General features: G+C 46.4%; 1 protein-coding gene across 1 annotated transcript in view; it reads right to left on the reverse strand.

Annotated features, from left to right (window-relative positions):
* Positions 1-12216, reverse strand: part of LOC146187595 (DNA polymerase theta-like) — a 163881-nt gene that overhangs the window by 50869 nt on the left and 100796 nt on the right. The window contains exons 17-19 of the mRNA XM_084608233.1: positions 10657-10899; positions 8073-8195; positions 2414-2610 (exon numbers count right to left, since the gene is read on the reverse strand). Coding sequence (XP_084464359.1) covers positions 2414-2610; positions 8073-8195; positions 10657-10899 — 563 coding nt within the window. The remainder of the gene's footprint in view (positions 1-2413; positions 2611-8072; positions 8196-10656; positions 10900-12216) is intronic.

Consider the following 12216-nt stretch of genomic DNA (forward strand, 5'->3'; position numbering starts at 1 on the left):
CGGAAACCGTCTCGACGCGCGAAGCATGACGAAAAAATTAAAATCAAGGGCAAAACTGAAAGAAGAGTTCTTTTCCAAAGCAGGAAAATTCGAATCGTAAAACCATCGTTAGCAGGCTAACAATCGGAATAGGCGCGGACAGGAAAGTGTTAAGCTTCACAGAGGCATAGCTATCTGGGCTTCCATTATTGCCACCATCCTTGTGTTCAGCGAGAAGCAGCATATTTTTGCACAAAGTAATCCCTGCCCTGTGATTCCAACCCAGTGTTGCTCCTAACACTCTGGACCTTGGCTGATAGCAAAGCATCACTCTTATGGTTCCAAAAGAAGCCTATTGGCAATGGCTGCAACGGCACAATTTCCGGGATTTTTGGCAGTGCGCATGGTTCACACAGGACAAGATTCAATCACACAAAAACTATGCCAAACAGATGATTGATGATGCTGACGCAGCATATACGTGTAGGCGTTAGTTTTTTACGTTGATTGCATATGTAAAGAGATGAAAGCAACATTAATGCTCGTAAACAAGTACAACCACTTCAGAAACGGACAGGGTGAGGCCACTCTACATGCACCCGGCAACTTCCATGAGGGAACTGACAACTGGCGAGTGCCCCGTGCACCTTTGACCCAGACATGTCCCCTGCCAAATGCCCATTTGTTATTTTTCGAGGCAACAATTGGTTCAAATAACAGGTGCTAAGGTACTGGTGTTTTTCATCTGCCAACTACAGTCGAACCCGGATATATCGAACTCGAAGGGGATCGCGAAATAGTTCGATATATCGATAATTTGATATACAGAAATCGGCTCGAGACGCCACTTGGTATCGTGAAAAATGATTTGTCGCGTAATTAACCCAGTCGCATTATGAACCCACCCCCCACTTTTGCCTCCGAGAATATGAAAAGAAAAAAAAAAGCGTTCGGAGGCGCGTCCCTCCGTTTCGACCGTAGCATCCACAGCTCATATATCGCAGCGCGCCAAGGTGCTACGCAGCGATAACGTCACGCTGTGTTTATCTTTTGATAGATCCAGCGGTGACAAGGAGCGAACTTGGCAGAGTGCCTGTGATGGCTTGATTGCATAAGCCTGGTTCGATTTATCACGCCGCGCTTGGGGCGGGCGTAGTCCACTGCCACTAAATCATTGGAAGCGTGATAGCTGAAAATGCTGTTTGAAGAAAACAATGCTAAAAGTCGGTGTCTTGATCGCAGCTGACCGCGTGCTTTCGTTGATTCGTAGATGTAAAAATGGACAACTCGCAAAACTAAAAAAAAAAAGCCTGCCGCTTCTTAACGTCCGCAGCCGCCATGGCTTATGCTGCGCCGCACGTTCAGCATGACAAGTAAGGACGACTCTCGCAAACGAAAAAAAAAAAAAAAGATTGCAGCTTAACGCCTGCAGCCGTCATAGCATACGCTAAGCCGCATGTTCATCACGACGGCAAGAATGAACGACTCCCGCAAAAGAAAAAAGAATTGCCACATGGACGCGCATCGCACGTCAGCCGCCGCGCGCAGAGCGTTCACAACGCACACTGGAGAAAGCTTCTGCCACGGGCTCAGCTGTCTTGTCCGCGCATGCGTAATGCGTGCTGCTGCGAACGAAGACCGAGAAAGAGAGAGGAAGGGAAGAGATAAAGCTCGGCAGAAGAGTGGGCACATCCTTGCGCTTCGCTCTATCGCGTTTTTCCCCTCTCCTGAACACCACTGCTGCATTGGCTCCCTCTCCTTCCTTCACGCAAATGGCTTGCAAAAGTCACGTGCTGGTGCGCGGCAGCCATGGTGGCAACGATCACCGCAGATGCGGGCGCCTTTGGGGAAAGGGCGTGGCACTGCCCTGGACCAGCCGCCGCCGAACTGTGCCCTCTCATTCCTTCCGCGCGTGGCTTGAAAACGTCATGCGGCAAACGGCCGATGATGCGATCGTCTTTGGGGAAGGCGCACCGTCCAATGCGTGATGCGGAGTTCGATATATCGAACGACCGGTGAAATTGAGTTTGATATACGACGCAGCTTTCCTATACTTTTACATAGTATATACTTTTACATAGTATTTTCAAGGGGATATCCCGTGAGTTCGATATAACCAAAATTTAGAATATCTGGGTTCGACTGTACTCCTTTCCAGAGAGAGGCATGTTCGTGATTTTTCAAGGATGAGCTGTTTCTGCTATTACCAACAAATGGGCTGCACTGAGATGCCGTCCTCCTAATGCAGCGCCACTGTTTTAGTTGGCAACACAGCATTGCTTCTGCCCCCTTGTTCTCTTCCACTGCACAGTGACTGCCCTGTTGGATTTCCTTGCTTTCCAACACTCGATACACAATAACCCTGAACGTCTGCCACAGCAGAAGAAAGTGGAGTGGAGGCAAAGGCAAGGTAGAAAAAAAGAAAGACAATTACTCGGGCCTTCACCACAGCATCCACCTCCTTGGCCGAGTAGAGAGCAAAGCGCTGGCCAGCCAGGGACCAGGCATCGGTCTGGAGGGAATGGAGGGCCCGTTCGGATTCGGCCACTGTCTGCTGGGCACGGCTGGGGTCGTAGCCAAATCCATTGAGATCCATCTTGCACAGCACACCATGGAACCGCACTTCCTGTTCTGCAGGGGAGGAAAGCTTGCAAATCAGCAATGCACATGTCTGCCACTACCACTCGTCCGATTCCCCAGTTACTGCCTGAGCAAAATCTTGTCTGGCTTGTGGAGCAGCTGTGACTGGTCAACAGCTGCATAGCAACGCATTGCCAAGGCAACAGAAAGTCCTGCAGTATGCAGCTGCACTCACACAGGCGATCAACAAATGTGCGTCTCACTTCAGCAAACAACGCAAAGCAGGGTGACGGAAAAGCACAAGCTGTGCGCCATGTATGGCTTTCGCACAACATGAAAATTTGTGTCAAAATTGTATGCATTTTCTTCAGATACTATATATTTTTTACGCAATTTTGCAGGGCCATATCTGACTTGCATACAATCCATCTCTTGTGCTAAACCAGGCATTAGAGCTGCAAAAGCTGTTGGCCCACTGCAGCACGCTTTTGTTTTTGAAAGCGTACATACAATTCATTGACTTATTGATGAATTGGTCAATGAGCATATGCATGTGCCAAATACATGTGCAGACATAAAACTCCTTACATGCACAAAGTAGTGTAAGAAACTCCATACTCTGATGTGCACCTCTTTAGTGGGTGTCTATGAATAGATTATAACAGCATCTCGTTTGAAGCGGGGGGGGGGGGGGGGGGGGGCAGTTTCACCATGCTCGGCTTTTTCTTTCTTTCTTTTTGTATCTTAAATGCTGTTAATTAGCCGGTAAATTATTTTGTCATTTTAATTACTAACTTTTTATTTCTACACTTTTGTCATCTTTCTGCTTTTCATCCACCAATCTTCCACTCAGTTTTTGCTAACTTGCACCGCAGAGTCATTCACCTGACCACAGTACATGTTTCTAACAGAAATTCCACAGCACAAAGCAAGAACAAAGCCTGTCTGGAAACAGCACAGCATTACTTTTGTGTGTGCACAGAATGGATGCCATACACAGCATGTGCACGGTTCAAAACTGGCTGTATCGTTGGACTGCCGAGCCCCTGGTCGCTCACAGCTCTGGGAAGTTATATAGCATACTAACCCAAACTAGTCTCAACATGTCAGGACTCATTTTTAAGAGGCCAGCCAGAGCTGCTTTTGCAGTTGGTGCTGTGTGAGTGCAGCTTTCTGGTGCTCGATTAATCATAGATTATTTCCTTTGCCCTGGATTTGTGAATGCACAACTCCTCACCTTGGGTAGGAGCATTCTACAAGTTTTGATGAAGTAGAAGTGAATCCAATGAGAGAGGTGATTGGAAGCAACAGAGAGGAGAGCTGAAGAAGGATTATTTCACTCAAAGTGAGCCTCATTAATCATGGCAAAATGACAAAGTTAGCTTTACCTTCTATGATGAACCCGACATCAAAATCAACGCACCGCTCTTCTACTGTACACAACGACAAACTGTGGCGCCATTTCCGAGTAGTGCTCACGTGGTGCTGGAAAGGGAAACATGCGTGCAACACCGAGACTTTTAAATGCATCTTAAGCCGTCTAGTTTTCATTGTTATAGCATTCCGGCCCTTTTTACATGCCATGTTAAGCGTTAACTTGGCTTTTCGCTAACAAAGCACCTCGTCGTGAATGTGCCAGCTTCTCTCGCCATTTCCCTGCCCAGAGGCCACTGGCTCTGGGACAGAAGATACAGTTTCTGAGATTTTGGCACTATGCGTGGTTCACAAAGGACAAGATTCAATCACACAACAATGAACCTGCTATGCCAACGGTCAAAGTCACCAGTTCACCAATTGCCAGTGGAAAGATGGTTTGCATCGAACAAGTGTCGAGCTGTGCGCAACTTCCAGCCATGTTGATGCGATAGAACACAAATGCAGGCTAATCAGTTTCCACCCGTGCCGAAGCAGTGGCATTTAACTGCTCTCTTGAAACATTTTAGGCAGATAAGGAATGTCAATGATGCCAGGACATCCAGAATGCACGGCAATCCCTTAATGCTTTAGCAGTGGAGCTGTGTCCTCCAGTGTTGCCTGTTACTTATTAAACAGCTTAGTAACAACTCCATGAGTATAAATGCACTCACTAAACTTCCTGATGCGGACACAATAGAGTGTACTTGCTTTTTTGCCTATTGTCAGCACAAACAGCTGGGTTTTCGAAGCTTCCCATTCTCTAGGCCGAAGTGGAGCTATCCTGAGCTCTGTCGCATACGTCAGGCACTTCAGTGCCAGACGTATGCGACAGAGCTCTTAAGACGTTAACACACATTCAAAATGTGAAATACAGCAACTCACCAACAGGAAAAACAAAGAAAAAAATTTGCCAACGATTATGTTACTTCCTAACGCGAAATTTGAGAGCAGCATCAGCTGTTTCCCCTTTTGAGGCAAAGATTTCGAGCAAGACATGTATGCACAATTACAGACAGCTTTTTTTTATTTTTCACACATATTCCTTCAAGAAACACTCCACTAACGGTTGTTGACCGTCATGAAGAAAGCTTTGTTCGAAGCCTTCCACTATGGCACCTCTTTCTCTCTTTTTTCACTGCCACCTTTCTCCTTTTCTTTACAGCTCGGTAATAATGTCCGCGCAGAATTGTGACAGATACTGCACCTTTTCTTTGCTGTCAACCAATTTTAAACACCACTGAAGCCTACTGTACTGCATCTATTTCTATATGCTCTGTGGTGCGGCGTTCGAGGAAGCGCCAAATGAAAGGCACCGCACAGACGCCTGCATCGAACACCCAGCGGCGTCAGCTTCATATATGCGTGAATCTCGTAGTGACGTCATCACCAGTCAAGACGTCACGACCGGATGTGACGTCATTATCACTTCCTATTATTAGACATGGCCGGATGTGACATCATGATGACGTCACATGCGGTCATGACGTCACAGCCGATGACGTCACCATGTGATGGTGTCATAGTGATCTGTCATTACTCATGACTATTTAGTCATGACTAATGACTAATTAGAAGTAGCTAATGACTAGTTAATCATTATTTAGTACTGGTTAGCAACTAGTTAACCATTAGTACTGGTTAGTGCCACGGAGGAAGAGGGGAGCTTAAGAGAGGGGCAGAGCTAGTTACGAGGCCGACGGCGACGCGGACGCAGGAACGAGCGCCAAAGAGCTGCGCCCTAAAAACGCAACTTGTGTCTTTTGAACCTGCTGTAATTCATCCAAACACCCCCTGCTCCTGCAGCTAATGGGGCCCGTAATCCCTTTTGTGCTGCAAGATTGACGCTAGTGCTGTTCACTAGTACTGGGGTAGAGCTTGCACCCAGTATAGCCCGATAAACAGAGCAAGCATGTGCAGCCTCATTTGCAGTGTGGGGGAATGAGCTTAGAAAACTGGGGCCAGGTAGTTAGTAACCATGCCAAGCACGAGCACCACTCAGAGGCCTCTTGAAAAGATGGTTTGGTTTGGTTTGTAGAGCTTAACACTTTATTGTCCGCGGGAAAAGTAGTGGTTTTTGGGTGGTGTCATTAAACATTTTTTTTTACCAAGCACTTGAGTGGTATAGAAGTGTTTGGTATCAAATTGTAGAGGAGGAAATTTTCTTTACAAATACAATGAATTTAGGCGAAATGAATGTCTTTATTCAAAACGTGCCAAGAAAATGACAACAATCACAAAAAAAAAGTGTAAAGAAAACTAAAAAACACACAAAAACATCAAAATTTCTTCACAAAAGAAACGAAAAAAACAAATTAAATATACGTCTTGTAGGTCAGGGACCGGTCTAGCAATGTAGTAAATTTTTACTGTCTAGATACAATAGTAATGAAGTTACGAAAAAAAATGTCATACCTATGGCGCATTCGGTTGGGGGGACGAGAGCAGAGGCAGTACAGAGCAGTACAGGAGCACGCCGAGCAAGGGTGTAACTGTCCTCCCATGGGAACGCTGTCTGCGTGTCGAGAGCAGAACGCCATGACCATGTCACCGCACTTTTCTCCCCAGCATTCTTCGCCCGCCCGCAGCGGCGGCAGTTGCAACCCGAGGAGAGGCCAACGCTCCGTGTAGAACCGCTTGTTTTGTGTGTCTTTCTTCTCACAGCGCAGCGATCTGCCTCCTTTGGCCCTTTCGACGCCAGCAGCGACTCTCAAACTGCATACAGCATCTGAGGAATGCTTTCCGCTCGCCGAGCGACGACGCTTTGAAGCCGCCATTTTGAGCGTCACCGACTCAAGAGAAAAAAAAGAAAAAAAAAGAAAAAAAAAACAAGATGGCGCGGATATGACGCTTTATGCTATGTGACTTTCTCTACTCTCGTTTTAGACGAGGGAGCAGCCGGGAGTGCACTCGGGTGCTCTCAGCGGAGAAAAAGCCCTCTTCCTCTACCATAGGAAGCCAGTGATTCTACTCCTGCTCTCCCACTGGAGGGCGCCCGCTTGTCTGAAAGCACTTTCGAAGTGCTCTCGAGTGCGCTTGCTCTCCCACTCGAATTCGCCACTAGTGACGATCGTGTCACCGCGCGAACGGCTCTTGATTAGCATCGAGCAGAACTCCGGCGCGCAATGCCGAGGTGGACCCTGGCTCTCTCTTTGCCGAAAACACGACGCTCTGCACTGTCAGCGGCAAGTAGTCCCACCTGAATGACGTTGAAACCCTGCAGATAACAGTTATGACTTTAAAATCATTCTGATTCTTTTCCATTAGCGCGCAGCAAAAGCGGAACTTTTCGGAGGACAATCAGACACTTACTGGGGCATGGCCGTTGACGTTCCGGGTTGGTTTGATGCAGTTCCGTCGTTGCTACTGAAATCTGAAGAGCTGAAGTCATCTTCAGAATCGTCGCTGCTTCTGTCGGCATCCAAAAACGAGCTTTCAGAGGCATCGATATCCGCAGAAACGCGGCGTTTCCGAGGAGTGCCAGCGCGCGACGTCGACGCCATGATGCGCACAAGGAGAAACGATCACCTGACACCGGAAACCGACTCGACGCGCGCAGCATGATGAAAAGATTAAAATCAAGGGCAAAACTGAAAAAAGGGTTCTTATATTTCCCAGTGCCGGCTGCCATTTGCCCAGAAGCACCTCCAAAGCGGAAAAATTAGAATTGTAAAACTATCATTAGCGGGCTAACGATCGGAATAGGCGCGGACAGGAAAGTGTTAATGTGCCAAAGTGACTCGGACTATAAGAGATGCTGCAGTGGAGAACTGTGGATATTTCAACCACCTGAGATTCTTTAAAGTGCACTGACATTGCACAGCACATTGACGGCCTGCTATTCGCCTCCATTAAAAAGGGGCTGCCGCGGCCAGGATTTTGATGTTGCTTCCTTGGATCCAGTAGTCGAGCACCCTAGCCACTGTAGCAGGGGCTCTTGAGAAGATGGTGCAGTAAAATCCTGCCAAAAAGTGTACCAACTGTTGTAAGTCCCATCTTGTGGAGGTTTGTCACTATTTCCGTCTCTCACAGTTGATAGCCGCATATACATTCAAGGTGAACAAGAGTGTTGCACCAGGATTGCACTGTAGGGTACTCACCCCTGTACATGGCGTACATGCCGGCCTTCTTGAGTGCCAATGTCAGGGGCTTCTGGAGGTGCAGCACCAGCACCGCCAACCTGGCAGAGGCTTCTTCCACGCTGCTACCCATTCCGCTCAGGCCTGCAGTTGGCACAATAAATTTCACTATAGAGACTACCCAGTGCACCAAAATGGTGATGCCACGAATGTGCGGTACTCTGACAGTTTGCTGGTGGATTTTTATGCCTTGCCTACAGCCTTCCATGATATGACTGGATTGTATCATATAAATGAGTGGGTTTGCTTGAATAAGGCTGTTGTAAATGGCACTGGTTCCATTGTTTTCATGTCTTCTTTGTCCCTCTCTCATGCACCATCCTTGGAATCAGTTGCAGCCATGACCAACTAGCCCAAAGAAAAATCTTCCTTGAATGGTACAGAAAAGTTACGAAGGTACTATTGCATGGATAAGCCCACATTTTAAAAGAAAATATAAGAAGGGATACAGCATCTCATAGTTCATTTGCGTGTGTGCCATACAAACTCAACAACCACATACTACAAGGTTAACTTCTTCCAAACTGGACAATAAAAAAAAAAATCTGCTGTTTTTGATTTGTGCCGACACGGCTGCACACAATGAGTGCTCTAGTTACCCTAACTTCGAGATAGTGTCCAATGAGTCTTTTTTGCAGTGACCTTGCATAGCACACATACTTTGCTAGATTAAAGAAAAAAAAAAGGTCAGTCAGTGTAGTTTTGCTCAAAGCATGACACAAACTGATGGCCCTTAATTAGCTTCAGGTGTTAGAGAGTTGTGTTGCAATAAGTACGATGAGCTGGGTTAGTTGGAATGGGCTTATTCTTGGAAATATTTGCACAATATGAGCAGAATTCAGTTATGGTCAACGTTACTAGATATAGACAGTTGGAAAGACTACTACAGTTGGAAGGTTACTAGATATAGACAGTGCGAAGTGGGCCCAAATAATCGCCGCTCCGGCGAGAGTTGATTGCAAAGTGGCCGCAGCACCCCTCTCTCCCCCCCTGCAGTAGATGAGTGAGGCCATTGAGCTAATGCACAAGTGGAAATTAAAAAAAAACTACTAGCCCTCTTCTTTCAGCAATGAATGCTACAGAAAATAAAATTGCATTTGCATTTTTAAGACATTTTTGTACGCATATGAAAGCCACCGTGTCTATCGACGCGTCTGAAGCGAGGAGGTTGCAGACGCGGCTCAAGCGTGCTGTCTGCTACTTGCCTGCTTGAGATACGTCTGCAAACGCGGCGGCATTTCATGCGTAACAAGATGTGTTTAAAAAACGCAAACGGAATTTTATTTTCTGTTGCATTGCTGAAAGAAGAGGGTTAGTAGTATTTTCAAATTTCCGCCTGTGCATTAGCTCAATGGCCTCACCCATCTACTGCAGCGGGGGAGAGGGGTGCTGCGGTCGCTTTGCGATCAACTCATGCCGGACCAGCAATCATTTTGGCCCACTTCGCACCGCGCAGTTTTTCAACTGTCGCTATCTAAGAACGTTGGTTATGGTTTCAGTTTCAGGCCACCTCTGCCACTGTGAGAAACATAAACGCCACATCCACACGTTGTGCAAAATACAAAAAGTTTGTCTTTTCTCACTGTAATGAGACACAAAAATTCAGAAGTATGAGACAGCAAAAGCTTCGGCAAATATCTTTTCCCAGGCTTTCATAGTGCACGACTTCAAGCACATGAAAATTCTAGCTTTGCACTGTGTACCACATGGCCTGGATAAGCCTAAACAAACACACAAGCAGTTGCAACAACAAACATGAAATGCAACCACCCACGGCTCAATTTGGGTTTAAATGACTGTCCAGCCAATACATGGGCAGACGCAACTTTTTGGGTGATATAGGGACATGGTTGTAAGATAGGAAAGTTCAGCCAAAGAGTGGATGTTTCCCAGACGAATCGGAAGTGTTGGTAGGTACGTACAACACCAAGTAAAAAATACGCAGCAAGAGAAGACAGCTGCGTAATCGCTTGCTTTGCTAAATTTAACATGCCACCAATGCTTGTACATGGTTGTACTACCTTGCAATATGATACTGTGTTTTTCCATCGGAATTTTGCCCATCTGCAATCATGCACTAAATACTTGAGTGAAAATTTCCGCCAAAAAAACCGACCATGCCTTATTTCTGGAGCATCCAGCTGTAGCCACCCCACTGTTGCCAACTGTGATACCTGTTGACCACTGAGATGGCTGTCATTTTAGAGGGATTGAGAGCAAGAAGGGAAGCACAAAGGATATATCAGTTCAGCAGATGAGCTCGCTAGATATGAAGGTCTCTTTTGTCAAGAACAATTCTGCAGTCACTTGCGTGGACAGCATGTCTTTATGACTTAGGTTTTATCTTTTTTCATCTTGTATTGATTGCATGCCTTTCATGTGCCTACAGGATTGTTATCTCAGTAACCGCAATATGGCTTCTGTTGCATGCCCCTGCACTTGCCTGAATCAGCTATAATTAACCTATTTCCAACTTGCGTCACCAACTTGCTTCTACCAGGCTGTGGCCGACTGATCCCCAGCCAATTACCGTGCTGTCCCTCACCTTCGAGCAGGGGCTCGAGATGGGGAGCCCACTCGGCGACCATGTCTGCCAGTGAATCCTCTGCCCGGCTGGGGTCTAGAAGCCAGTGGGCCATGCGTGGCTCCTCCCAGCCAAGACGAGCCGGATCGAGACCACATGGCCTGGCCAGGAAGCGCAGAGTCTGCGACACGTCTGGCACCACCACTCGCTTGGCCGCAGCCAGCCGTCGCGAAAGCAGCTCCAACAGCCGAGGTGCAGCGCTCTCTGCGCAATGCCAAGTTCCCTCGATTTCGGCAAAGGCGCAACTAAAGTGTTTCCCATGATCGGTAACCACACTACATCAACCGTCTGCCAGCACAATTTTTTCTCACATAACTACGTGGACTATGCTCAGAATTTGCACTTGGTGTTAATAATGGCTCACTAAAAGCACATATTTTTGCACAGCGTTTTCGAGAGGAGAGACAAGGAAATGTAGATGCATCTAAAATTGAGAATGGACCCCTCCTGTAACCTAAACTCCCCTGAAGGAAAGGCCAGAAAAAAATGAAGTCTGCTTGAAAAAATATAGAAAAAGTTGATGCACTAATATTATCCAAGTGAATGGCAGTCCTTAAAGGGCAACTCCGGTAGTTTTTTCATCATTTTGTGTTTTTAATTGAATTACATTCCTCGGCACGTCCTGACTCCAACACAAAAAACCGTTTTCCAAAATTCCAATTAGAAGTATTTTTAAAAAAGAAAAACAGCAAATCGAAACCGAAACTGGTTTCACGGCTAGAAACGACGTCACATTTGACGAAATGGTGACGTCACACTCAGTATTAGAAAAACACTCGTACGTGCGTTGGATGGTGAAAATAAAGTATGGAAATCATGCCGCACTGCATAAAATGTCTGAGGTAGTTCAATATAAACCTCACAATTTCATAATCACGCGGGAAGCAGACATTAACGCCTGTATACTGTTTGTGACGTCAGAAACTCAGTGTTGCCCGCAGAAATACTCTCAACTTAAGCCACGAAAACGGCATATTTTAAAGCCGTATTGCGCGTGAACGGATTATCGTACGGCACCCAAATTTTGTAGAATGCGTCAGGACGGAGAGAAGAACCTGTGGTAAAAGTTTCACTACAATATTCGAATGTCAAAAAACCCCCGGAGTTGCCCTTTAAGAAACTCATTATTAAGTGCAGCAGGGCCTCGGACATGTGAATGCTCACAGTCTCCCATGCAGCAGTGGCCACCGTAACCGGACACGTTGTGATTCCTCTGCTACTTGTCTCATTTTTTCCTTTTTTTTTCCTACTTCAACCAGCTCTTTCACGCCCTCTCTCCAATAGACTGCGCCAAAAAAGCCACTGAAAAGTTGGCCTATCCCAGCAGCTCATGAGTGTAATGGCGAATATCACTGTAGTTATCATGAGGAGCAGTGAGAAGAAAAAGTTTGTTATATTCGTATGTTAGTCCCAAATAAGCAACGCAAGATGTGTTCTGTCATTTGATGAAGTGAGAAAAAGAGAAAAGCCGTGTGACATTTGTGCAAATACAGTGCTTGCATTCTGATTTCTGGAGAATTT

Source organism: Amblyomma maculatum, chromosome 6 (genome assembly GCF_055883805.1).
Source record: "Amblyomma maculatum isolate TAMU_Amacu chromosome 6, ASM5588380v1, whole genome shotgun sequence".
Taxonomy (NCBI): domain Eukaryota; kingdom Metazoa; phylum Arthropoda; class Arachnida; order Ixodida; family Ixodidae; genus Amblyomma; species Amblyomma maculatum.